At 46.5% G+C, this 26,242-nt stretch overlaps 1 protein-coding gene across 2 annotated transcripts in view; it reads left to right on the forward strand.

The window, feature by feature from the left end:
* Positions 1 to 25,419, forward strand: part of FILIP1L (filamin A interacting protein 1 like) — a 739,320-nt gene extending 713,901 nt beyond the window's left edge. The window contains exon 7 of one of the 2 annotated variants that reach the window (XM_086934449.1): positions 24,280 to 25,213. In XM_086934449.1, coding sequence (XP_086790575.1) covers positions 24,280 to 24,513 — 234 coding nt within the window. In that variant the 3' untranslated portion in view covers positions 24,514 to 25,213. Of the gene's footprint in view, positions 1 to 24,279 lie in introns of both variants that reach the window. The other variant, XM_086934450.1, reaches the window with a different exon arrangement.
* Positions 25,420 to 26,242: the final 823 nt, after the last annotated feature.

The following is a 26,242-nucleotide window of genomic DNA, read 5'->3' on the forward strand; positions in this document are numbered from 1 at the left end:
CCAAACCACCGTGTGTTTGCTTAAGGCAGATGCTGGTATATTTATACCTGGAAGGTGCAGAGTTTGACGTAAGGTTGGACATAAGACGTCACTAAGAACTGGCAGTTCTTTCAGGACTCTCAGGAGTTCTAGGACAAATCAAAACAGAAGCAGGGGAATTTCCCGGGCTGCTGGAGGCTTGGTTTGTTTAAGAACGCGTTGTACTTTCTAGGAGTCTATGGAAGTAGCCATGCCGTATTTGGACTATATTGGCTGTGACTTAATATGGATATGATTCTTATGCCTTTATAGGGATATGATTTATTATAAACCACACAAGAGCATAAATCGGGAATATCTAATTAGGGTCTTAGATACATTCACAACAACAGGATAAACCATCTGGAAGAATCCAACCCCTTCCAGGAGGCAAGTCCCCCCCCCCCCCCCCCCCCCCCCCCAACCATCCCTTGCTTCAAACAACTGCGTACCTCATGCCCCTCAAATCAAACCACTGACAGAGTGCTTTGGTGCCAAAAAAAGGTCGCAGTTTATTCAACATAACACGTTTATACATTTGCAAAATCATTGTTATCCTATTGCTCTCTTAATCTGCCTTGAAGATACTTTCTTGTCCTTGCAATTATTTTTGTTGTTGCATGGACTCAAGTTCCGGGTACGGGAGGGACCACCTGTCTGGGCCTCGGTTTCCCGGGTCAAGGCTTCAACTTGCTACCAATTTGGGATCTGCCCAGCTGCAAGTGCCATCCTGCTTGCCCTGCCCTTTCGTGGGCCCTCCCTGCACACCGGGGTCCCTGACGTGTGGCATCCAAAGGACCTTGCTTGAGCATCTACTTTATCTATCATGAGGCGGAGTTCTTCTATTTTGCTCCCTCGGTACCCCAGCCATGAGGCATCCCAAGGGTCCTGAGGGAGCATCACGTCTACTCTATCCATGGCGGTAGGCCGCTCTTGGCTCCCTCCGTGAGTGCCCCTGCCGTGAGGCATCCCAAGGACCCTGTGTGAGCCTTCCCTCTACCTTTTAGTAATTTTCTTTTTTTCGTTCTACCTTTTCTTGTGATCCTTCCGCCACCCTACCTACGGTTTCACGATCGGAAGGAAGCTTCCCCCCTCTTCCACCCAGGTCCACCCAAGAGCCCCTGCTGACCCCATCTGGGGTGGGGGGCCTGTACCTCATTCCCTTGCAACTGTCTTTTCTCTGTGGGCCCCTGCCCCTGGGTCCTGTTTACATCTGATGGTGGGATGATTGCCCCTGCATTCCCTGCACACATGCAGAAACCTGCAGGACGCCCCCCATTTACAATCATCTTTTTCAACCTTCCAGCATATTTTCCCAGATTTGTTATTGCCCTGGTTCTACCCTTTGGACCCTTGTCCCCACCCTTCCTCTTGGCCTTTGCAACCGTAGGGAAGAAAATTGCTTTCTTTGCTGCTGAGGCCTTCCCTGGCTGCCACCATGTACGTTGTGAACCCCTCCATGTCCCGGCAATCCCATCCCATTATCGGCCACACCTGCATCTTCTCTCTGAAGCCCTCATTGTATCTCAGCCATGCATTGCCCTGATACTGCTGCTGTGCCTCGTGCACTTTCTGCTCGTATAAAATTAGTCCTGCTGCGCTTTGGGGAAACTTCCCAATCAATCAATCAATCAATCATTTGTAAAGCGCCCTACATACCCGCGATGGTCTCAAGGCGCTGGAGAGGGGGGGGGGGGGGCGCTACTTGTCGAACAGTCAGGTCTTGAGTATCCTCCTGAAGGTCAGCAGGTCTTGGGTCTGTCGTAGGCTCAGTGGGAGGGTGTTCCATGTCTTGGCGGCAAGGTGGGAGAAGGATCTCCCGCCGGTGGTTGTTCTTCGTATGGGCTGGACGATGGCGAGTGAGAAGTCGGCGGAGCGTAGCTGGCGGTTGGAGATGTAGAAGGAGAGCCGTCTGTTGAGGTAGGCTGGGCCGCTCATGTGGAGTGCTTTGTGTGCGTGGATGAGGAGCTTAAAGAATATCCTCTTGTTGACGGGGAGCCAGTGCAGGTTTCTCAAGTGGGGGGTGATGTGGCCGTGTCGTGGTACGTCGAGGATCAGTCGCGCCGAGGCGTTTTGGAAGCGTTTTAGTAGTTTGATGAGCTTGGTCAGGGCTCTCGCGTAGAGGGCGTTTCCGTAGTCGAGTCTGCTGCTGACGAGGGCCTGGGTAACTGTCTTTCTTGTATCTGTCAGGATCCACCTGCAGATCTTGCGGAGCATGTGGAGGGTGTTGAAGCAGGAGGAGGAGACGGCGTTGACTTGCTTGGTCATTGAGAGCGTTGAGTCGAGGATGATTCCCAGGTTGCGTACATTGTCGTTGGGTGTCGGGCTGCCCCCAGTGGCGTCGGCCACCAGGAGTCATCCCAGGCTGAAGGGTTGGAGCTGAGGATGAGGACCTCAGTCTTGTCCGAGTTAAGCTTCAGACGGCTGATCTTCATTCAGTCGGCGACAGCCTTCATTCCTTCGTGGAGGTTGGCTTTGGCGGTGATGGGGTCCTTGGTGAGGGAGAGGATCAGTTGAGTGTTGTCGGCGTGGTAGATTATGTTGAGGTTGTGCTGTCGGGCCACGTGTGCGAGCGGGGCCATGTAAATGTTGAACAGTGTCGGGCAGAGGGAGTATCCCTGGGGTACGCCGCTGATGATCTCGGAGGCTTTGGAACAGAATGGGGGGAGGCGGATGCTCTGGGTTCTGCCGGAGAGGAAGGAGATGGTCCATTCCAGTGCATTGTCTCGGATCCCTGTGGCTTGGAGGCGTGCAGGTAGAGTTCGGTGGCAGACGGTGTCGAAGGCGGCGGAGAGGTCTAGGAGGAGGAGTACTGCGGTCTCACCGTTGCCCAGCAGGGTCCTGATGTCGTCAGTGGCAGCGATGAGGGCAGTCTCGGTGCTGTGGTTGCTGCGGAACCCCGACTGGGAAGGGTCCAGGATTCTGTTTTCTTCGAGGTATCGGGTTAGCTGTCTGTTGACGATTTTCTCGAAGACCTTGGCTGGGAAGGGGAGCAGAGAGATATGCCGGAAGTCCTTGAGGTCTCTTGGGTCTGCCTTAGGTTTTTTGAGTTGGGCGTTGATCTCGTTGTGTTTTCAGCTGTCTGGGAAGGTCGCGGTGTCGATGGAGAGATTGATGACATTGTGCAGGTGGGGTGCGATGGAGCTGCTTGCTTTGTTGAAGACGTGGTGCAGGACTGGGTCTGACGGAGAGCCAGACTGGATTGTGCTCATGGTCTTGATGGTGTCATCGACAGTCACGCTGGCTCAGGCTAGCAGGGGGGTCGTGGTCGATGGTGTGTGGAGGGTCTGTTGTGTACTTGTCTGTTGGGGATTTCTGGGTGTTGAAACTGTTGTGGATGTCTGCTATCTTGCGGTGGAAGAAGGTGGCGAGGGAGTCGCACAGGGCTTGCGACGGTGGGATGTTGTTGGTCTTGGAGCTGGGGTTGGAGAGTTCCTTCACGATGTTGAAGAGCTTCTTGCTATTGTGTGCATTGTTGTCGAGGCGGTCTTTGAAAGAGGTCCTTTTGGCCGCCATGATGAGGTGGTGGCGATTGCGGATGGCGTCCTTGTGTGCTGCGTGGCTGTCCGGAGTTTGTTCACTGTGCCATTCCTTCTCTAGTTTCCGGCAGGCTTGCTTGGAGGCAAGGAGTTCTGGGGTGAACCAGCTGGCCCTCTTGCTGGTGTCTCTGTGGGGGGTGGGGAGTTCTTCAGCGGGGCGAGGGTGTTGGCGCAGTCCTTGATCCAGTGTCTGAGGCTGTGAACAGCATGGTCGGTGTTGGAGGGTTCGGTGGGTGGGCTGAGAGCGAGATTTGCATGTAGTTGGTCTTAAGTGATTTTGCTTCAGCAGCGGCGGGGAATCTGTTGGGTGCGGTGGTGTGTGGTGGGTTTCTGGAAGGAGAAGTGGATGCAGCGGTGGTCGGTCCAGAGAAGTTCGGTGGTGTGGCTGACGGAGATGTGCGGGCTTGAGGAGAAGATGGGGTCGAGCATGTGGCCGGCGTTGTGACGAGCTGCTTCAGTCCGAGGTTGGCAAGGTTATCGATCAGGGTTGTAGAGTTGTTGTCGTTGTTGTTCTCAAGGTCTCTTAGGAGGATGTAGTCGCTGGCGGTCAGGGCGTGCGTGCTGATTAAGTCGGCGATGGAGTCGCTGAACTGTGGACGGGGTCCGGGGGGTCGGTAGTCGAGGGTGCCTCTGAGGGTGGAGTTAGGGTCTGTGTGGATCTGGCAGTGCATGGTGGTGCTGAGCGCGTCGTCGGTGCTAGTCGAGACCCTGATGCTGTTCTTGTTGACGATGGCAATTGCTCCTCCGACTCCGTTGGTGCGGTCTCTGTGGGTGATCTTGTAGCCGTCTGGGATGGCTATGGCGATGTAGAGTGCGGAGGAGTCGTTCAACCAGGTCTCTGTCAGGAAGGCAACGTCCGGGGATATTGTGTTGAGCAAGTCCCAGAGCTCGACGGTGTGTTTGCATGCGGAGCGGGGGTTCAGTAGTATGCATCCGAGGTGGTTGAGGTCTTTCTTGGCGGGTGGTTCGTTGGCTCTGAGGCTGGTTTAGCTGCAGTTCTGGCAGGTAAAGGGACCATGTGTGCGTTTCGGGGCGACCTTGAAGCAGGTGTGGGTCCGTCCAGAGTTGAGAGCATGCAGAGTGCTGTCGTCGTAGTGGTGGCGGTCATTGTGGCGGGTGCGGGGGCCAGGGGTTCTGGCACTGGGCGCGGTCGAGGCGCGGATGGGCGCAGACGGGCTTGCCCTAGGCAGGCCTTTGGCGCGCCAGCGGCGCGGCCTGTGCAGCAGCCAGCATATATAGGGTGGTGGGAGGGAGGACCACCTGGGAAGGCGGGAGGCGGGGGCAGCGAGTGGGCAGTCAGGGGGGCGGGGACGCAGCGGTGGGGGGGGTGAGGGGCAATAAAGGGTACAGAAGGCAAAAGGGCACAAATAACGAGTGTCACAGAAGGCAAGAGGTCACGGAAATACAGGCAAAAAATGAGTGGCACAGAAGGCAAAAGGGAAAGGAAATACAGTGAGAAAACGAGTGGCACAGAAGGCAAAAAGGGCACAAGATTACAGGGAAAAAATGAGTGGCACAGAGGACAAAAAGGGCACAAGAATACAGGGGTAGCTGAGAAACAGAAGGCAAAATCGGGCAGAGAGGCACAGGGGCAGCAGGGGGTAGAGAGGAAAAAAAACTGGGCAGAGACACGGGGCAGCGAGGGGTACAGAAGGAAAAACCAGGCTGAGATACACGGGGACAGCGAAGGGAACAGAGGGAGGAAAAAGGTCACGGACCACGAACAGGCAGTTGGGGAAGACAGAACAACAGCAGTCACAGACAACAATGAAATGCAGGCAATACAATAAAACAATAAAGCGGAAGATGAACAAACCTACGGCCTACCACTGGCACCAGGGATAAGGCTCAGGTGGTAGCCTGTGGGTGGTGGAGGGCCTCGAACTTCCTCAGCAGGAAAGCTTTCAGCCAATTCTCTATTGATCTTTCTACTCTGGGCTTGTGGCAGTCCCTCCCGTCATTGTCCTTTTTGTCTTACGCCGCTAAATCTAAGCCTGCCTGGCACACTTCCAGCAGTGAGAAACTGTCTATGAACTCCTTCCTCCATATTCTCTCCTTCACTTTTAGTGGGATGAGATTGGCCAGCCATAACAGTTTTGTGTTTGTGGGGAAGTCATGTGGGGGGTGGTCACTTGGGGAAGATCGCAGATACTCGCTGGCTGGCTTACCGTTCTGGACCAAGCCCTTCCCCGCCCCGCTCATGCCCCTATCCCCGGGGGCCGCAGTCCCCTCCTTGGTGGTCACCCCGGGTCCTGCCTCCTCAGTTCGTGGAGTCTGGCTAGCGTTTGCAGATTAAGGTGCAAAACCCTGCCCTGCTGCGGAGACAGACTATGCTCTCAAAGGGGCAGCCTGATCGGAGGACAGATACTCATGCTCAGGAGTTGCGGATACCAAACTCTACGCACCCAACCTGGAGCCACAAGAATGACTTGGGCCTGGTCGCTCTTGATCTTCCTGAGAACACTGGACAGGAGTGATATTGGTGTAAAGGCATACAGGAGGCCTGCACTCCACTCAAGATGAAAAGCATCTCCGAGTGAGAGGCGCCTTGGAAACTAGAGTGCGCAGAACCTCTGATATTGTGTGTTCTTTGCTGCGGCAAACAGATCAAACCAAGGTTCTCCCCAGTCTCGGTCGAGAACTTGTACCACCTAAGGATGGAGATTCCATTTGTGATCCTCTAGGTAGCGGCAGCGGAGTTCATCTGCTTTGTTGTTCAGAGTGCTCACCAGATGTTGGACCACCAGGAAAATGCTCAGATGTTCTAGCCATGCTCAGAGACTCTGGGCCTCTTCACAGGGGGTCCACAACCCCACCACGCCCTGTTTGTTTCAGATAACATATGGCAGTGGTATTGTCCATGAACACATGAACTAGCCTTTCCTTGATCAAAGGCTTTTAATGCCAATCGGATCGTTTGCAGCTCCAACAGGTTGATATGGCGCTGGGACTCTGACAGACACCAGAGTCCTCTGATCTGTATCTCTCCCGGATGGCCATCCCAGCCCACGAGTGATGCATCTGCCAATACAATAAGCTCTGGATGGGGAAGGGAGAGGGGTCTGCTGCTAACCCATTTGAGGTGCATCAGCCACCACTGCAGGTCGGGAAGACTGGAACCCCTGAACTTCGCAGCTGTGCTGGAACCATCAAAATGACTGTGGTGAACACCCAAGGGATGCTGGTAAGATCAAAGGAGAGCACAGAGAACTGAAAGTGCTTGTGGCCCACTGTGAACTGCAGGCAAGGTCTATAGGCAGTCAGGACGTGGATGCGGCAATAGTCGTCCTGCTCTACCATCCAGCCTCTCAGGTCAAAGGCAGACAGGACCTGAGCAAATGTGCGCATTGTGACTTCTCCTTCGTCTGGAAGAAGTGGAGAAGGAACAGGTCTAGAAAAGGATGGAGGCCTCCCTCCATTTTGGGCACCAGAAAGCAGCTGGAATAGGAACTACGACCTGCTTCGATACCAGCACCCTCTTGATTGCTCCTTTAGCTAAAAGAGCCAGTATTTCCTGATGGAGCAAAGATAGATGGTCCTCCAGCAGTTGGTCGTGAGAAGGTGGCATTGGCTGGGGGAGTTTCCAGAAAGGGGATGCAGTAGCTCCTCTGGACTATTTGAAGAACCAACTTGTCAGATGTTATGAACTGTCAATGGGGAAGGTGATGGTGAATTACTCCCTCCTACTGGGTGACCGTGCTGATATGAGGGCCGAAGAGAACATCCTCTTACCAAAGGTGTCCAGCCTCTTGGATTCCATATCCAGCAAAGTGGTAGGGAACACACCTAGGTTAACTTAGGAGGTGGAGGCTTGGACCACTGAACTCTCGGGGGGGGGTTGCTGGGTGAGGAAACGGAGGTCCCCAGGAGAAGGGTGATGGCGGTGAGCAAATGTCTGTTGCACAGAAGCCCTGGTACAGGGCTTGGACTAGGCCCGAAGCAGGACATCTGTGAGGGTTTCATTGAATAGGAGGAGAGATTCCATGAGGGCAACTCCCGGCTGAAGCACGTCTGTCAACTGCCACAGAGGAAAGTGTAAGGTCCAGGACCTCAGCAACACTCTGCACCACCACTGCTAAAGAGGCTCCCTCCTCCGTAGCCATGGTAGGAAGAGAGACCAAGTCAGTGTGCAGTGAGGTGTCTAACCCACTAGCATCCGCCAGTTCCTCATACCAGTTGTCCTCTGGTTAGACAGAGGGAGTTGTTGAAAACATAAGGGTCCTCAGATCCCTCCCTTTCGACCCCCACTCCAGGCCTATCAAAAGAAAAAGGCACTAGCTCTGACTCAGAAGACATGGTACCAGCCATCGCCAGAGTGGATGCCGGAGGACGCCAATCTGGCTCTGCATCAGAGTCGGCAACTGCAAGGAGTTTGGCGCTGTTGCAAGGCTTCATTAGCGCCAGAAACAACAGCACTGGAGCTGGCCTCTGTGGAAGATCACAGTATGCAGGAGGATTGGCTTTAAATTCATGGAGCCTGACTGTCGCAGAGGGTGACCCGCCGGCGGGAATCCAGTAGGGGCTCCTTTAGAACCCATGATGCCCGACGGCACTCCAGAGGGGTTGGGCTGCTCAAATATGGGGTGCATAGCCTTATAGAACTCCTTGCGTTGGGCGAGAGTTAATCCGGCTCTGGGGTGGGAGGTGCAGGCTCCAAGGAAGAGGTTAGGGGACATCCCTTGAGCACCAAGAGAAATACTCCTCAAAAATAGCCTCAACAAAAGTTGAAAAAAGTCAGCCAAAAATGTATTGGGGTTAGCTCGCTCTGGATCTGCGATGACAATCATAGAAAGAAATGAACTGATGTGAGCATGCTGGGGCCTATATAGACACAGTTGACAATACTTCTGGCACAGACGCGCCGACCCAAGGGACGCCACCTACCAGCACGCTGGTGTACTGCTCAAGAATGTCTGGATCCAGGCTGACAACTTGGGATAATTCTAATGTAAGGAATCTGCGGCTAGAAGGCTCTATCAGTTCAGTTTGGCATATCACAACACAGACTCTCACAAAATATTTACAGATCAGAAGCATTTATACACATAAGTTCTGGGTATACAATTGATCAACAACAATTAACAGTTCATTCTTTATTACAATTATGTGTCACTGTAGTCAGGGAACCAGTAACCGGACTAAAAAAAAGTCAAACGTTAAAGTTACATGGTAAAGCCTCTACCTCAGGATCACATAAATAAAAACAGAGCAAGGGAAGTGTTGGGAGGTCAGTCTTGACGAACAAATCATTTAAAGAAACAAAAACTCATGTCACAACAAAAGGTTAAAAAGGATATTCAAAAATAGAGTAATGCCTTCGTTGGAAACTAATAGGATGCAAGGGGGAATAAACTAATACAACCCAAGGAGGTGTGACTCAGAATGCAGTGCTAGTAACCCAGACTAAAGAAAACAAAAGCAAAAAGCGTTATCATCTACAAAAGTAGTACGGACTCGTAATACACAAAAAAGTAAGAATCTGAAAAAACAAGAAAACCAGAAAACCTAAACGATACAACAAAACATTTACAAGTGAGAACCGACTTCTATGCATCAATCAACTAGCCAAGAATATTACGCGAGACCCCACAGGCTCCTCAAAGTTCTGACTACACTAAGCTTAATACAAACCAAGTGCTCTAGATATAGAAGAACATAATTATGTAGAAACTAAAGTGTTTGTCTAAACCTCTGGTCACACCAAATCCAAATCTTCCAGTGGTATAGATTTCAATGAAATAGTGTTTCCACAGAAACTAATTTTTTTAGAGCAATCTAACATTATAAAAAAATGTAATCAAATACACCTCATTGTTGCTCGATGGAGAAACAAACAAGATACAACTGATATGGTTTGAACACAAGACAATAAAATGTCTTAATTCACCACATCAAACCTACAAGTGTTGTTTCAAATATATAACATTACACACACATTTAGCACCTGCTGTCAATGTTCTACAGGGCTTATTCACATACCTTACTTAATATGGCACACAATTGGGAAAAAACATGTGGGTCCAATAAGAACCATGGAGCACTTGAAATCTGTTTGCACAGTAAGATCAGTGCAAGGAAAAAAACCATCCTTTCATTTTATACGTATCAAATGAACAACTTACGCTTAAAAAAGCATTTTTAATTTCTGATTCTTAAACAAATTGGTGCATACGGTAACCCAGAGAGTAAAGGGGTCTCCTATTAGAGGTAACCGTTTTCGTGGCACTTGCCATGCGTGCGATTCAACCATCAGGACTTCTGTTAAGCATCCACTGAATGACCTAAACAATTCATTGGAATGACTAACCGTAGAAATAAGAATCTGGCTGTATGTCCCTGCAATCTAAGAGAGAAACAGAAAAATGCGTACAAGATTTAGGGAACATAAAATCAGCTGGGAGAACAAAAAAGATCATTGCTCCCTTTGTACAACATTGCTTGGACAATAATCATCGTGAAGATGAACTAAAGTAGCTCTTGATTGAGAAGATTACACAAAATATAAGCGGAGTTCTTCTTGTAAAGCGGAAAATGAGAGGGCTTAATTGCATGTTTGGATTTTCACATTATGCACTCACTGCATGAGAATGAATGAACAAATTATCTGTGGTAGTGTCTGCTCCGGTAAATCTGGACACGTTGGCTAGAGCACGTAGTTTCAATTCCCTCCATCTTGCAGGGTTTTAACCCTTTTCATAAGTCAGCAGTCTACGATAACTCTAGTCCCATGTGCCAATGTCCCTTGAGACTCTGTCTGTGTGCCTGCTTCATGTGCCCCAGCCCCGTTTACCTGTCCCGTGTTCCTCTGTTCAGTTTCCCTGTCCCTTGAGCCTGTCTGTGTGCCTGTCCCGTGATCCTCTGCCTGTGTGCCTGTCCCATGTGCCCCTGTCCCGTGATCCTCTGCCTGTGTGCCTGTCCCGTGTGCCCATGTCCCGTGAGACTCTGCCTGTGTTCCTCGTGTGCCCCTCCCCACGTGCGCCCGGTTCTCCCAGCTCCACCGTGCCTGCAGGGTGCCAGGCTGCCTACCTGGGGTTGCTGCCGGCCGGTCCCGGTGCGCTCCGGCGGGGGCTGCTCCGATGCCGTGTGTGCTGAGTCCGGACTCCACGCCCCTGACCCCGCGGCTTGAGGTTCTTATCCCCTTTCGTTCCTGTCCCTGCTCTGTTTCCCTTTTCTCGTGTGCTTTATCACTGAACCATTTCTGCTTTAACTCTGAACTTTCTATTCGGCCGCCTCTCCCAGACCCCTGTCTTTACTGCCCTCTGTCCATTCTCTCGGCCTCACAGTGTTTGTCCGGGGAGTCACTCTCTGCCCGCTGTCCCTCTCGCTCTCTGTCTCTCTGTATTCTTGTATTCTTGTCACCTGCTCTCTGCTCTGTGTCTCTCTCGATCTCTGCTCCCAGCCCTCATCTACTTCCTTCTCCCTTTGTTTTTGTTGACTCTCACTTTCCTCCTGTCTCTGATTTGTCTCTTCCCCTGGCCTCCCCTGTCTCAGCTCTCAGTGCTCATCTGTCCCTCTCCCCTGGCCCTGCTCTCCTCTCTGTTCTGCCCGGCACTTGCCTTTATAATCTCGCTGTAATTGCTTTTAATCGGATTATTGGCGGCTCTCTCCTCTCTGCTCCTGGATAGGTCTCCAGGCCCCACTCAGGCTCCGCCTGACGAGAAACGTCATTTCTCAGCAAAACGCCCGTGTGTTTTACCCTCTCTCGGTTTCCCTCCGGCGTGTTCTGCCCCTCACCTGCTCCCAGATACTGGCCCAGTGGCACGGGCCCTGGTGCCAACCAGGCAAAGTGCCTCTGGTGACCCGGTTGGGAATTAAAATCTGAATGCAGTGGGCCTCTGGGAGCACTGGTGCCGCTGCACCTGCTGCACAGTGATAGCCACGCCGCTGGTAGTTCTCATGCACTGGGATGCCCCCTGATCCCTAGGCCGCACGGCTCCCTGCTCCCGCGGGCCCAGTCTCATGCAGGCCTCTCTCCTACAGACCTGAAATTCCTTCATGGCCTGTGCGGTTCTGTACCCACCCTGGCATGGATGCCTCTTCCTCGTGCAAGCCCGCGCCATCTTATGCAGATCGCCACTCTACCCTGCTTCTCCCGAAGGTTCACTGCCCTCTCACCCTGAATCTCTTGCAGGGCTCTTGTATCTTTCCTGCTTCTCCCTGAAGGGTTACTGCCCTCTCGCCCTGCATCTCTTGCATCTTCCCTGCTTCCCCTGAAGGGTTACTGCCCTCTCGCCCTGCATCTCTACCATCTTCCCTGCTTCGCCCGAAGGTTTACTGCCCTCTTGCCCAGCATCTCTTGCAAGGCTCCTGCATGGCTCTGTGAGGGTGTGTGGAGGGCTCTGTGTGGCTGTGTGTGTGGGGGGCTTTGTGTGGGTGTGTGTGTGGGGGGGCTCTGTGTGGGTGTGTGTGGGGGGGGCTCTGTGTGTGTTTGTGTGTGTCATTTGCGAGAGATAAAGCTAGTGGCATTGTAAATGACAATGCCATTTATTTATGTTAAAAAAAAAACAAATAAAAATAATGTCAAGAGCAATGCCAATAGCTCTAACTTTAACAAAGGCAAAACCATTGCATTGTAAATGCTTGTTATTATAGGTGTAAGTGTCTTAAGGCATGCTGCATTAGCCAGAAATCCGTAACCAGTTCAAAATCTCTCTAACAACTGTCATTCTAGTTAAACTCAACATGTTTTTTTCACCAACTGTCGCATGGATTCAGTCTTAGTTAGTAACCAGGGTCTTCGCAGGCTATGAGTACTATTCCCCGATCCCTAAAAAAGTTAAACACTTCTCTTTGTTGCAAGATGGCTTCAGCTTCAGGGTCAAACCCACTAACTTCCATTATGGTTTTAACTCCCTTGCAACCTCACTGGATGCCTATCATCAACCCCTTTCAATAACAGTAAATGCTCAGGAAGAAAAGCCTTCTGTGAAGTACGTTAAGTAACCAACATATGCATAGTACCCTGCTGCCATTCATCTTGCTACATAGTATACAAAGTTACACATTAGGCAAGTGCCCATTAAGAGACTCACTTGTGTTTTTGAAACTTGCCAATAGTTCATTCCTACCCATCAGCCATGGCCATCCAGTTCGGTACCCTATGCTACAGGGTGCATGTTTAGCTCCTTAAATTCTTAACAGAAATGCTTCTTTGATGCTTACAGGTGGCTGTAACCACTCCTCACATTTGCCTTCAAAATTCTACAAGTGTGCTTCCCACCCTCACCACCTAATGGCACTAGTTCCGGAAACAGAAAAAAATTACTTGGGGACTCCACATATTGGGCGTGAGGATAAGTCATGAGCAGCAGAGTCATGAGGAGCAGCAGAGTCATGAGGAGCAATGTCAGTGAAAGCTTATTCATTATTTGTTTTATACCTGGATACAGTTTTACCTGTCTGCAGAACTCATGTGGTAGGAAAAAAGAGAGGAGGGTTTGGGCAATTCTACTCTTTACATTATGTTTTCACATTGGTGTGAGGGTTAAAAAAATGGTTTCTCTCTGCTGTTACACTGTGGAGCATCTTTGACACAAAAGTTGGCACCTGCACTTCCTAGCACATTAGAGGCAGCACACAAACACACATACACACCTGAGAGACTAGCGGTCTCACAGTACCTGAGCATTTTAACACTCCTCGAAGAGTAGCAGTATCACACTACTGACAACACACTCGCACACCTCAGAGAATAGCTTTCTAACACTACAAACAGAATTCACAAGCAATACCGGCTAGCATTTACACACTCGTTTAATCACCAACATTAATCCCAAAGTATCAGTCATAAACAACAGATAGCTCTCACAGGGATTATTGATGATTGCCCGCACATTATTGGAAGCCCCCACACCCCTCAGAGAATAGCTGTCATACACTGTCACAGGCATTATTATACCCCTCTAAGACTGCAATTTCGCAATGCTCACAGCACTCCTACACTCAGAGTAGCAGTCAACATACTACTAGAAGCAAGGTCACACCCATCACAGACTGGTAGTCATCCTCTACTGGACTTTTACTCCCCTCAAAGACTGTCACATACTACCATCAACACTATCACACCTTTCACATAGTATCAGTCTCTCACTACTGACAACAGTCTCACACCTGTTAGAAATATAAGCAAACAAATACGGTCTGGTTATAACTGAAAATGCCAGTTCATCGATTGGTGAGTATGTGTGTTTGGTATTATGAATGGACAAGTGGGTGAATGGAATAAAGACACCCATTGGATGAACAGATGCACAAGTCCAAAATAAGTGACTGAGTGAATAGCTGACGAGGGAGTGAGAGCATCAACTGATGGATTAGTGACTAGATGGATGGACCAGGAACTTTCAGTAATACCAGGGGGTTGCAATGATTATCATAACAAGCTGTGCCCCAAATCAACTAGCAAAAGGAAAAATGTGAAGTAAAGATGCTCAGGCTTACTTATGTGATCACAAACATCCATTATTGTAAGAAACTTTAGGGGGCAAGGCACATGCTCCAGGGATCAATATATGTTCTTAAAGTTGGAAAGTATAGCACTGGTAAAGTAACTCGTGTGGTTAATGCCCATACTTGAGAGGCAAGTACTGCACGCTACCAGCAAAGACATACGTTTAGGTGCTGGTATATGGTGTTGTAGTGCCTATATTTGCATTGTTACCCCCATTTTAGGATGGGATGATATTGCTGAACAGTGAGGCACTCCTGTCCATGCCCCCGTATATGTGTCCTGACACCCAAAAACATTGTAAACTTTGCAAGTCTCCAATTGAAATATTTATCTTTACAGAAAAGCCATATTAAATGGTGCAGCAAAATACACCAATGGCATGAAAAGTGAATTATCACCTGTGGACTGCAGCACTTATTGTTCTGACCACTAGAGTGACAAGGTAAACATAGCTTCAAGCCTATATGTGTACCCTGACTTCTGCAGGTTTTAAAGTTGCAGGCAAACAATCTTTGTCACGAAAGAACCCTACTTTTAAATATTCAATGAGTCCCCCCTGAGTATGCAGTGTAGCCCACAAGGCAGGATGCCTAGTATTTAAAAGAGGTACATGCAAGAATTTTGTATCAGTATGTACCCATGGTGACTAGCCCCTAAAAGCTATTTTCACTGTGAAGGGCTATGATGATCTTATGAGAAAAACTAAAGTTCAGAATAAAAGGATTACTGCTATCCTTGGTTTTAACCAAGCTAGCACTAGAATTCAAACCCTATTTTTTAATATTTATTAAAAATCCAACTCAGTGATTAAGGTATATTTTTAATAAATATTTAGGAGGAGGGACTTTTAAAAAGTTAGTTAGACTTGTCTGCCTAAACCTCTAGTAGGCTATTTAGCATTAGCCTGCCAGCATCTGGCCCAGGTCAGTGCTTCCCTTAACGAGGTGCGACAACTGCTTCCAAATCAGAAACAAAAGCTTTGACCTTTTGGCAAAAGTCCTCGGTGTCAGGTATGAGACTTCTATAGGCGCAGTTAAGAGCAGTTGGGGGAGGGTTCAAGAACTTGAATAACTTAAAAGGGACCAGAGAAAGGTCTGTCCATTTATAGTTACGTATGAAGGGAGACCAGGAAAAAAGATGCTTTGCATTTCCTGGACTCTCTGTAGCCAGATTAGCACCAGCTCAGAGGAAGCAAGGATCTTGTCCCAGACCAGTTTGCTGCAACTGAGGAGGGACTGCTTATTTCCCTAAATGCACACTTGGCTGGCACAGCACCCTCCAAGGACAAAGAAAAGCCACCATCTTGTATTTGCCTCTAAATAGTAAAATGATGAAATAATTTGCAGTAAGGCAATCAAGATTTTCTGAAAACGTGGAAAGGGTTGTCCCTGGGAACTTTTTCCTTACTGAACAGGAAGTGCCTAGGAGTAATTCCCACCAACTGCCTGTGAAACCTACCAAAGTGGCCCATCATCTATAAATCCACAGGACACTCTTTGGACCAGTAGATGAATATCTGAAGACCAGAAGACTGGACTTTCTATTTGAGACCGGTTGAGACGTAAAAGCTGGACCAGGACCCACTTGTACTCAGCACTAAGAAGTGGTCTCCAAGGGTAAGTTGGCGAACCTCGTGTGATGCTACATAGACACAACAAGATTCAACAAGCTTTTTTTTCCCTGAACTGCCCAGCTGACCTGTAACAACTAGATCTGGACTACTCCCTTCTGGTGGCTTTTGCTGGACTGAGTCCTGTCCCAGATGACTGGGAGCTTTTGAAGTGACCAAGAGGAGGTGCTGCAGAAAGTGTCCAAAGTCTGAACTTAAAAACTTTTTGAACTTTAAGACCTCCAGAGTGTAATCAAGGTCGATGTGAAATCACTCCTATGTCCCAGTCAGCCACGAACAGCAACTTCTGACTAGCGCGTTACTTTTTCATGGCACTTTTTGCCTTAAATATTTAAAAATCTATATCTAAAATTGATGCAAGGGTTTTTATTGGGTGGCATTTTGACTTTTTGATGTCTAGCTACTGGTAAATACTTTCACATTTTTCTAAGTTAAGCATGTCTATTCTGGTCATATCTACCAGGGGTTAGAGCCCAGGTTTAAATTATTGAAACTGTGTTTTACGTTGACAAGTTTGTGGACTTATTCCTTGTGATGGACTTACATTCACCCCAGTTAACAACCCACTTTCTTACGGTTTATCACAGAGTTGACAATGTAAGATTCATTTCCGTTGTATTTGCTGAGGTTCCTTATGTAAAACCCTTTCATACTGCATTTCTCAGAGGATTAACACAGTGCAATGCTACTTCCGCCTATATTTGACATAGGGTCGGCATTACCAATGTCTGTATCAGTTGGTAGCAATGGTTCAACAAAAGAGCAGAGGCAAAACCTATCTCTCTCTATTGTGTTTTTAATTGTTTTTGCCTGTTTATATGAGCTCCAGCAAAAAGCAAAGGCGGTTTCTAACAGACCTAAAAAGCAATAAGCACTTCTGTTGACAGCAGTCGCACAAGTTTCTAATTATTAATTGTGTCGGTCAACCCTTGCAGATTAAAATAATCTCCATTAATGGAACAATAACTCAACAATTTGTATTGTATTCAAATTGTTGGACCTTTCTATTTAAAAAGACACTCTATTTCAGGTCTCTTTACCTTTATTATTTATTGGTATTTTACCAGGTGGACTTACATAAACCCAGCGAGACATTGGAGAAGTTTAAATGTAAGGCGTCTGGACTTGGAGCCAGACAGGGAGAGGGAAACAGCAGAGTTCCTTGAGACTGGGATGATGTGGATACATTTGCAGTGACCAGGGGAGCACAGTCACAGTGGGCAAGCTTTAAGAGGGGAAACATATACTCATTGAGGTTGAGTAGTAGAACACTGCCGCAAACGATAGCCTGGACTGCTGAGCAGAAGGTGTGACCAGAAAGCAATGATTTTTATCTTGTGGAAGACCCTAAACCAGGAGCCCTTCAACCAGTAGCTTGTGAGCTTCTGTAAACTCTCCAGCGACCTCTGAGTAGCTCACCTGTGTGCAACCCAGCTTATTAAATTAGAAAGCGTTTGCTTGGATGAATTAATATACATATAAAAAATGGAGATTATACAACACTAATAATATTAGTAGCTCTCAATGCGTTTCATTGAACATAAGTAGCTCTCAGTACAGAAATGGCTGGAGACCCCTGCCCTAAACTGATAGTAGGCAGACTGAACTTTAAGAACGTGAAGGAAAGATCAAAGGAAAACACAGAACCTTGGGAGAAGATGCAAAATTGACAGACAGTGCTTAATTTGAGGCAGTGGGTTCCGGTGCACGGCACCGGCACTTAATTGCAAACATTGGCACTTATGACAGTCTGCCACATGGTCGCACAGTTTTTTAAAATATTATCTAGAGATGAGCACAACAGTTGTTTCTTTATTAAATATACATAAAGTGTCACACTTATAGGAGTGTTATGGTTTTTATGAGTGTTTTTTCTGTCATCTGCACCGCTGACAGGGGCAATGGGTGGTGCAAACTGCAGTGGCCTCCCGACGAGGGCCCTGACACTTAATTAATTATTTTAACAAATTAAGCACTGGGGGTAGGTGTGGGAAAAAGTGGGAGAAGATCTGTCAAGCTGTAGCTAATTTGGAGTTAAAGCTGCAGTAGGTTAGGAGTATACATTAAAAGTTTTGCATGGTTGAACTAGATAGACAGTCGCCTTGCAGGACTGAATGGTAGTCAGACAGAACCTTAGGCTGTGTAATGCTGAGACCTTAAGGTATCGTTGAGTATGGTCAGCATACTGAAGCAGTGATGTCTTCTTCAGTCATAAAGACCCTATTAGGCTCTCATAGAGAATCGAAACATAGGTGCCAAAAATGTCCTTCAAGACACTATATTTGGCGGGGTAAGCCCATACAGGAAGCCCAAGTAAGTGGATACCTTTGATGGGTGACAGTACCAAAGGTCAATGAGAAGTCTAGGAAGACCAAGAAATGGGGTCACATTTGCAATTTGGATCGCACGTTCAGGACTTGCAGCATTGCTGTCGGGAGCTAGCTTGGTAAACCTGAGAATAATGGCAGTCAATATATTATTAAAGTTGGAGCACCACAGCTTCTTTGAAGGTTTCAGCAAGGAAAGCAGATGGGCAACAGGATGGTAGTTAGCAAAATGGCATGCTTTAGGGTAGGCTCTGTTGGCAAGATTTGAACAGTCTTCTAGGGGAAGGGAACATGTCAGTTTTGTGGGAGGTGTTGATAATACCAATTTAAGGAGAGTGGGCAGCAAGCATGATTGATTGGAGGATGGACGTGTGATCATCTTAAGTGGTAGTATAATAAGCCGTATTCTCATTTAACTCATCATGGGCAGAGTATTTCTCTGTTTTAATCTAAATATATGTTCTGTGCTATTCTTATAATGGTAGGATTGCAAAAACAACAGGTGATGGACCGAATGAGGATCAATGTCACACATTCAACCCAGTCAAAAGATCTGGGTCCTAATCCATCGTTTTTTTGCACTCCACACCACCCTGGGTTAGACAATGGCGATATGCAAATCAGCTCTGACCCTGTGCCCCATGGGAACAGTCCAGTCCGAACTACAAAAGCCATGTCCTTCCCAGAACGGAATCAAGCATCCGAGGACCGGACCGGTTTCGAGGTAACACCTCTCATCAGCCCGGCTAGCTTGACTCCAGTGGTGTGGAGTGCCTGGGACCCACGTCTGGGCATCCCCAGTACACTTATAGCGAGATTGCAAAAACAACAGGTGATGGACCGAATGAGGATCAATGTCACACATTCAACCCAGTCAAAAGATCTGGGTCCTAATCGGATGCTTGATTCCGTTCTGGGAAGGACATGGCTTTTGTAGTTCGGACTGGACTGTTCCCATGGGGCACAGGGTCAGAGCTGATTTGCATATCGCCATTGTCTAACCCAGGGTGGTGTGGAGTGCAAAAAAACGATGGATTTGGGCCCAGATCTTTTGACTGGGATGAATGTGTGACATTGATCCACATTCGGTCCATCACCTGTTTTGTTTGCAATACCGCCATAAGTGCGCTGGGGATGCTCAGACGTGGGTCCCAGGCACTCCACACCACTGGAGTCAAGCTAGCCGGGCTGATGAGAGGTGTTACCTCGAAACCGGTCCGGTCCTCGGATGCTTGATTCCGTTCTGGGAAGGACATGGCTTTTGTAGTTCGGACTGGACTGTTCCCATGGGGCACAGGGTCTGAGCTGATCTGCATATCGCCATTGTCTAACCCAGGGTGGTGTGGAGTGCAAAAAAACGATGGATTTGGGCCCAGATCTTTTGACTGGGATGAATGTGTGACATTGATCCACATTCGGTCCATCACCTGTTTTGTTTGCAATACCGCCATAAGTGCGCTGGGGATGCTCAGACGTGGGTCCCAGGCACTCCACCCCACTGGAGTCAAGCTAGCCGGGCTGATGAGAGGTGTTACCTCGAAACCGGTCCGGTCCTCGGATGCTTGATTCCGTTCTGGGAAGGACATGGCTTTTGTAGTTCGGACTGGACTGTTCCCATGGGGCACAGGGTCAGAGCTGATTTGCATATCGCCATTGTCTAACCCAGGGTGGTGTGGAGTGCAAAAAAACGATGGATTTGGGCCCAGATCTTTTGACTGGGATGAATGTGTGACATTGATCCACATTCGGTCCATCACCTGTTTTGTTTGCAATTCTTATAATGGTAGCAACACAAATTAATCGCTGATTATTTCTAAACATTCATTAGCAAGGGATCCGTTCTAATGCCATATTTTATTTAATAGACTTATAAAGTGTATGTCTTAGTTGTGGTTTTCATTGTACAACCTTTAACATATGTATCATTTTGTTATTGAGAAGGGTCAATTATGTGATATCATACCCTCATGTGCTCCATCTCAATTTCGACTTCTCATTTATTAAGGAGGGTTAGCAAGTGCTCCTCTCTTCATTTAGAAGTGGACATAAAGAAAAAGCCAAGTAAAAAATAGCATTTTAATACTTGCAGTTTGGAAAACTCTATACATACTTTAAACATGAAAATACACTGTGGGTCTAATAACTGTATTAAGTTATTCAATCTGTAGGTGTAGTGTTTATTTTCAAGCGCTGAATAAGAAGCAAAATTAAAATATTAGTGGGAATCCGTTGGTTTACATTTTTAGAAATCTGCGGATCTATAGTCTCAAACACTATTTATTTATCTGAATATTATGGATAATACTTTTTGTATCAGCACATTTTAGGTCTCGCCTGAGCCAGCAAATGCACTACTCTGTCGAGACATTTAGTGTGTGGGCTTTTAAAAGTCCGGCCACACGCTTTTGGCTGGCATCGAGCATGCGGTTAAGCGCACAATGACGAGCAGAGGTGCCATCTGGCTTTCCTCTCTCGCCATGGTGCGCGCAAATCGCATACCACTCACCAGCCTGCTTGCACTTTTGTCATTGCGAGCACCACTCGCCTCCTTTTTTTTCTTCTTGCAGCACGAGGCGAGCACGCGTTTGTCTTTAACTGATTTGTATTTGAATAACTTTTTTGCCGATGTTGTCTGGGAGCTTTAATGCAACTTTTCACATAATTCAAGTTTTTTAAATATACCAAAAGGTAAACCATCAATGTAAACATTGTGCTGAAATATCACACATTTTAAGTTATTTTCAGCTGTCTGAAGGAAGGACTTCACGAACAGAACATGACAATAACCTTTGCCTTTTCATTTCTCCCTGATGCCAAATGGCTGGCCTCAATTTAGAGAAGCAAGGAGCCATGGGGAACTTCATTTAAATAAAATCATAACTTCATTTAAATAAAATCATATGGATGCTTGCATTGCTGGTCCTCCTTCAGACATCCATCAGATTTATCTGTCCCCACCTCCTTCCGTTCCTCGTTTTATTCTGTCTTAACTGGAGTCAGTTTAAAAGTCATCTAATTGAACTACACATTACACACACATGAAGAGAAAATCTAGCAGTCAGGACACTTTTAATGTCTTTGTACGCTGGTGTCATTAATAACTGTAATGCCAGCCTCACGGGTTCTTAAATAGCCTAATTTATCAACAAGCAATTTACAGTGGAGCCCTGTGCGTCGACTCAGATAAGCAGACGTTTTCCAAAGTCAAACCAGAGGCCTGCGCGTCCCCTTCCAGACGGATTTCCGGCACCAGAAAGCAGCAAATGTTTCCCAATCTGAAATGGTCTCTCATGGTGCCATCCTGTGGGCATTTGGTGGCACGCTGATCTGATGCCGAGCCTCGGATATCTGTGTGAACGCGGGCACAGCTGCGCACATTTAATGAATGGTAATTATTAGACCTGGCATCATTGGCATGATTCTCCATTCTATTTTGACGGATTGCCTCCTCTGTTTTGATATGTTTTTGCTGGATTTATGATTTGGGCACTGTGCCACTGCTTATCAGTGCCACAGTGCAAGTGCTCCCTATGTTAAATTAATGTACTGATTGGTTATTTCATGATTGGGTTATTTGATTTACCGGCCCCTAGTACAGTGCACCATGTGTGCCCTGGGTTTGTAAATCAAATGCTGCTGGTGAGCTTCCAGCACTAGTTGTGCCACCCACAGAAGCATCTTGTAAAGTGTGTCTCAGGCCTGTGTACAGTCTACCACTGCCATGTCGACTTGGCCAAGTGCACCCACTTGCCAGTCCCTAAACCTTCCCTTTGCTTCATATTAGACACCCCTATGGTAGGCCCTAGGGCAGGGTGCATTGTAAGTATAAGGTAGGACATGCTCTGATGTGTGTAGCATGTTCTAATAGTGAATTACAGCCATTTTCGTTTTTCACTATTGAAGGATACCTATTCTCATAGGCCAGAATTGGTAGTTAGATTATTGCATTCTTACAATCCTAACTGACTCGGGGAACACAGTAGAAATTCAAATTTAGTATGCCTGAACTCAGAATAATAAAATACATCTTTTAGTAAAGGTTATTTTAATATTCTGTGTTTGCAAATACCACTTTTAGAAAGCAGGTATTTGCTTGCCTAACCATTTGAGCCTGCCTCTGCTGGGTTGTGTATTCCTTATCTGGGTTTGTGAGTGACAGGGCTGGGGGATTCCAGGAGACAGGCTGGGGCAGCCCAGTGGTGAATAGAAAGATCTGCATCTAGATGGGAGGGAGGAATTGCACCTGGGACCCGAATAGGGCTGGGCCTTCCCTCTACAATGCTGGCGCCACCTCCTGTGGCATGTCTGATGTCTCTGCCCTGCACTGTGAAAGGAGAGGAGGAATCATGTTAACAGAGTGCTCCAGAGCTGTATCTTCCCTCCCCTGTGCTGGCTCCACCTCCTGTGGGTGGCTGATGTCTCTGCCCTGCACAGTGAAAGGAAGAAGAGAGTCATGTAAACACAGTGCTCAGGAACTGGTTTGGACTAGGCAGACGCCTCCCTGCCTCCAGAGAACAAAGGATTTTGGGGTATAAATATTGAGCTCCTGATCCCAAGAAATTAGATCACTTCTGGACAAGAAACCTTTCTGCCAAGGAGGAGAACCAAGGAAGCTGCAGGAGTTGTACTGCCCCTCTGACAGTGTGCTGTTTGCTGGGTTGGCCTGCAGTGGTTACTTCATTGCCAAGGGAAAGGAGAAGGAACTTTGTAAGGACTTTCATCTACAGAACATTCTCCAAGGGCTTGAACTGTGCTTGCCTCCTGCTGAAGTCTCAAGGACAAAAGACTTCACCTCCAGCTCCCTCCTGAATTTCCTTGCTGGGAATTCTGACTCCAGTCCCTTTCGTGCCGCTCGGAGCCGCAAGCGCGACACATCGAGAAGAAGCGCGACGCCGCCGCAGCTGAAATCACCGCAACGCCGGAGAAGCGTGCCTTTGCCGCATCTCCCTGGAAGTGTGTGTTCATCGACGCTGCCTGCTGTCGCATCACCGGAGAAGCGTGACACCATCGAGAGAGTCGCCATCGCATCACCGGAGAAGCATGTCGCAGGGACTGTCGCAGCTCCAAAGTACAGAGTCTCCGCAAGGCTGCCAGGGCGTCATCGCATCGCCGCATCAAGGGCGCCATCTTCTCGCATTGCAACCGGATCATCGCATCGCATCAAGGCGCCATCTTGCACACCGCTACGGGCCCGCATTTCTCTGGAGAAATTGTTGCCATGTATTTCACGGTCCTAACTCTACAGCCTACATTTGACTGCACTTTAATGTACAACGCTGCTAGTTGTCTACATTGGACCGTATCCATATCAAATTATGCTGCTATCTGTTGAATCTCTTTGCACTTTGTCAAATTATGCTGCTACCGGTTATGAAGAATTTTGCCATAAGTTCTTAAGTTTACCATAAGTTTTTAAGAATTGGCTGCTTTGCAGATTTTTGTCTTTTTGTAATACGTGTATTGCAGTTCATGTTACATATCACAGGCCCCTGTGTGCTTACTGTTTTAAATTGCGTAATGCTTTTAAATGTATATACTTTGCTGGTATTTTGTTCTGTGCTTTTATGGATATTTCATATCCAAATAAATATTTCTTGAATTGAATTATGGATAATGTTATAGGAGTTCTCATTTGGTTACATATGACTCCTGTACCAAATCTACCCATTTGCTAAAGCACACAGATTTCGACCACACTATGGATTCTAGTTTAGAGCCCACACATAAATACAGCAGCAATGGACCACAAAGGAAATACCGCTTCTTTAAGCCATCATCTTTGCACGTAGTTAATCAGCAATAAATGTTATAAATAACACACTGTAACTATCTACAGTACCGGCAACATCTTCAATTGTGTGTCTACCTACAGGCAATACTGCAAGAAACTATTGTGGGTAATAACTGGAAATGTTTTAATGTAGCGGAGCATTATTAGTGTCAGATAATCTCATTATCAGATTTTTACTGCTCCACCAGACTCAAATCACCCCTGGTCTAGTTCATTAAGCCAATTCTTAAACTCAGATGAGAGGTCCCATTTCAGGGTCAACCCACAGCGCTGCACCTTTAATACTAAACAGACACATATTTATACTGGTTCAGTATGTTACCGACTTATGCAAACTTCTCAGCTTAGAGTATATTCATGAGTTTATTGACAATTTAACAACATCTCCTTAGGATTTTATATTAGAAGATTTGATGCTATTTAAATCATATTATTGTATAAAATCGAATGTGTAATTTTATATTTTCTGAAGTCCAAAGTCACAGAACATGAAATACATTATAACTGTATTTTTTTTCTTTTAGGTTGCTGGAGAGGTCATTCAACATCTTCCAACTCCTACAAGGATCCCAAAACCCAGGTCTGTAAATACAACAAGGCTTCCCGTCAAAACACAGACATCTCATATTAAAATGCCAGATCAAGAAAGAACTATAGGAAAACAGTGTGTCATCAGGAAAGTTTCATCTAAAATCAATATTCAGAATGGAAGAAAAAATAATCAAAGTACATTTGAAAATAATCCATTCCGAAGATAAGGTGCAACTTGCTACAAAAAACCACAAGTACTAAGGAAATTCATCCTCAAAGCACATAGAAAACATTTAAGCATAGGATATTTTATGAACATCAAGTTGGGTGCACCTTAATGCACTCATCAGAAACTTTGTGAATTCTTTATATCATTTGTTCAACCATCCTGCGTGTGATTGAGACAATACCATAAGTCACAGTGGCAATGGCAGGAGAAAGGATCACACCATTTTCAGCCTGCTCCTTTTAATTTTTAATCATCATTTTATTAGATTTCCCCTGGAAAAAACACAATTCCTGGATGTTACACTTTATTATTCTGTTGATATTATTTAATTTTCTAAGCAGTCACGGACAACCTGAGTAGGCTTATGTGGATCACCAGGGGTCCATGGACCACAGATTAAGAAGCACTGGTCTACTTGATGTCACCAACAACCCGTCTGTGAAAAACCTTCCTTATAAACTGTTACCCATCTATACTTCTATATCTAGGCTGAATTTCCTTACCACAAAAAGTAAGCAACTGACTCAGGCTGCTGAAAGGAAAGTTCTTCAATGCAATAAAGGATTGCACCAATTTATAAAATGTTGAGACAAGCAGATGTTATATACTGGTACTACAAAACTTTTCTCCATAATAAAACAAAAAGAGGTGATGATTAGTAAATTCTTATTTATTTACTAATGCTAATTAACTAGCAAAGTAAATCCAAGTGCCTCTCTCCACATAAAAGTGTAAGGGGGCCCACAATGAAACAAAACATTGTGTAGTCATCTTCACTGGGGACTGCGTCACTTACTGAATTTCAAAATTGAAAATGTGTAAACCTTACTTCTGTAATGCTCGGATATTTTGTTATCTATTTCTCACAGATTTTATATCAAACAATAAAATTTACTTTTTTAAACATGTCTGGCTATTTTTTATGAAACATGAGAAAGCAAAATACAGCTATCACACACAACTTCCATTTATGTTATGAAGTGTGGGTGCATTATCCCAGATAACCTGAATGAATGAGACGAAGCACCCAATACAGGGTCAGTTTTGTCCTCAAGAATGGATGAGTCAATGTGTCCCTACGGACAAGATTCAAAACGGCATTTCAAAATACAGTAAATAAATAAGGCTGATTCAAAAAGGAAGTTCCAGATCAGTACATCGGAGAAACCATGAAGGCATATTAAAATATGAAAGTGCAATACAGGAGCTAAAATATAATCAGTCTCAATAAATGAGTCTTATGACATTAAAATCAATTGCCATAAAGACTCTTTAGCATTTAAGACAGATATAGCAATAAGCAAAATCTAAAAATGGTCTAAATCCAGAATGTGCAGCAAATCTATAGAGAAATGGGCTGCATCCCTAGTAGATGATTTAAAAAAATTATAATTTGCACAATGAAAACCAATGGAAATTGCAGTTACCATGAGGTGAGCAAATGTAAAAATATAACAACAAATCAATATACAGCAATATAAAACTTCAAATAATCCCACCATTTTAGCGCGGCGACTCCTAAATTAATAATTCTAAATCCCTTCCGCCCTAATGTTAAAGATGTCAGAACAATCTAGTTAGGTAAACAATGGACAAACTCACAGATGAATTGCCTACAGTGAGCGAGAAGGGAGAGCCTTTAAAAAGTAACTTAAGGCTTTCTCCAGAGGTTTTTACGAACAGCAGGTCTGCACTTTTTGCTACCTGCAGTGTCAATGAGAAATAAA

The sequence above is a fragment of the Lissotriton vulgaris genome, chromosome 8, assembly GCF_964263255.1.
Source record: "Lissotriton vulgaris chromosome 8, aLisVul1.2, whole genome shotgun sequence".
Taxonomy (NCBI): Eukaryota; Metazoa; Chordata; class Amphibia; order Caudata; family Salamandridae; genus Lissotriton; species Lissotriton vulgaris.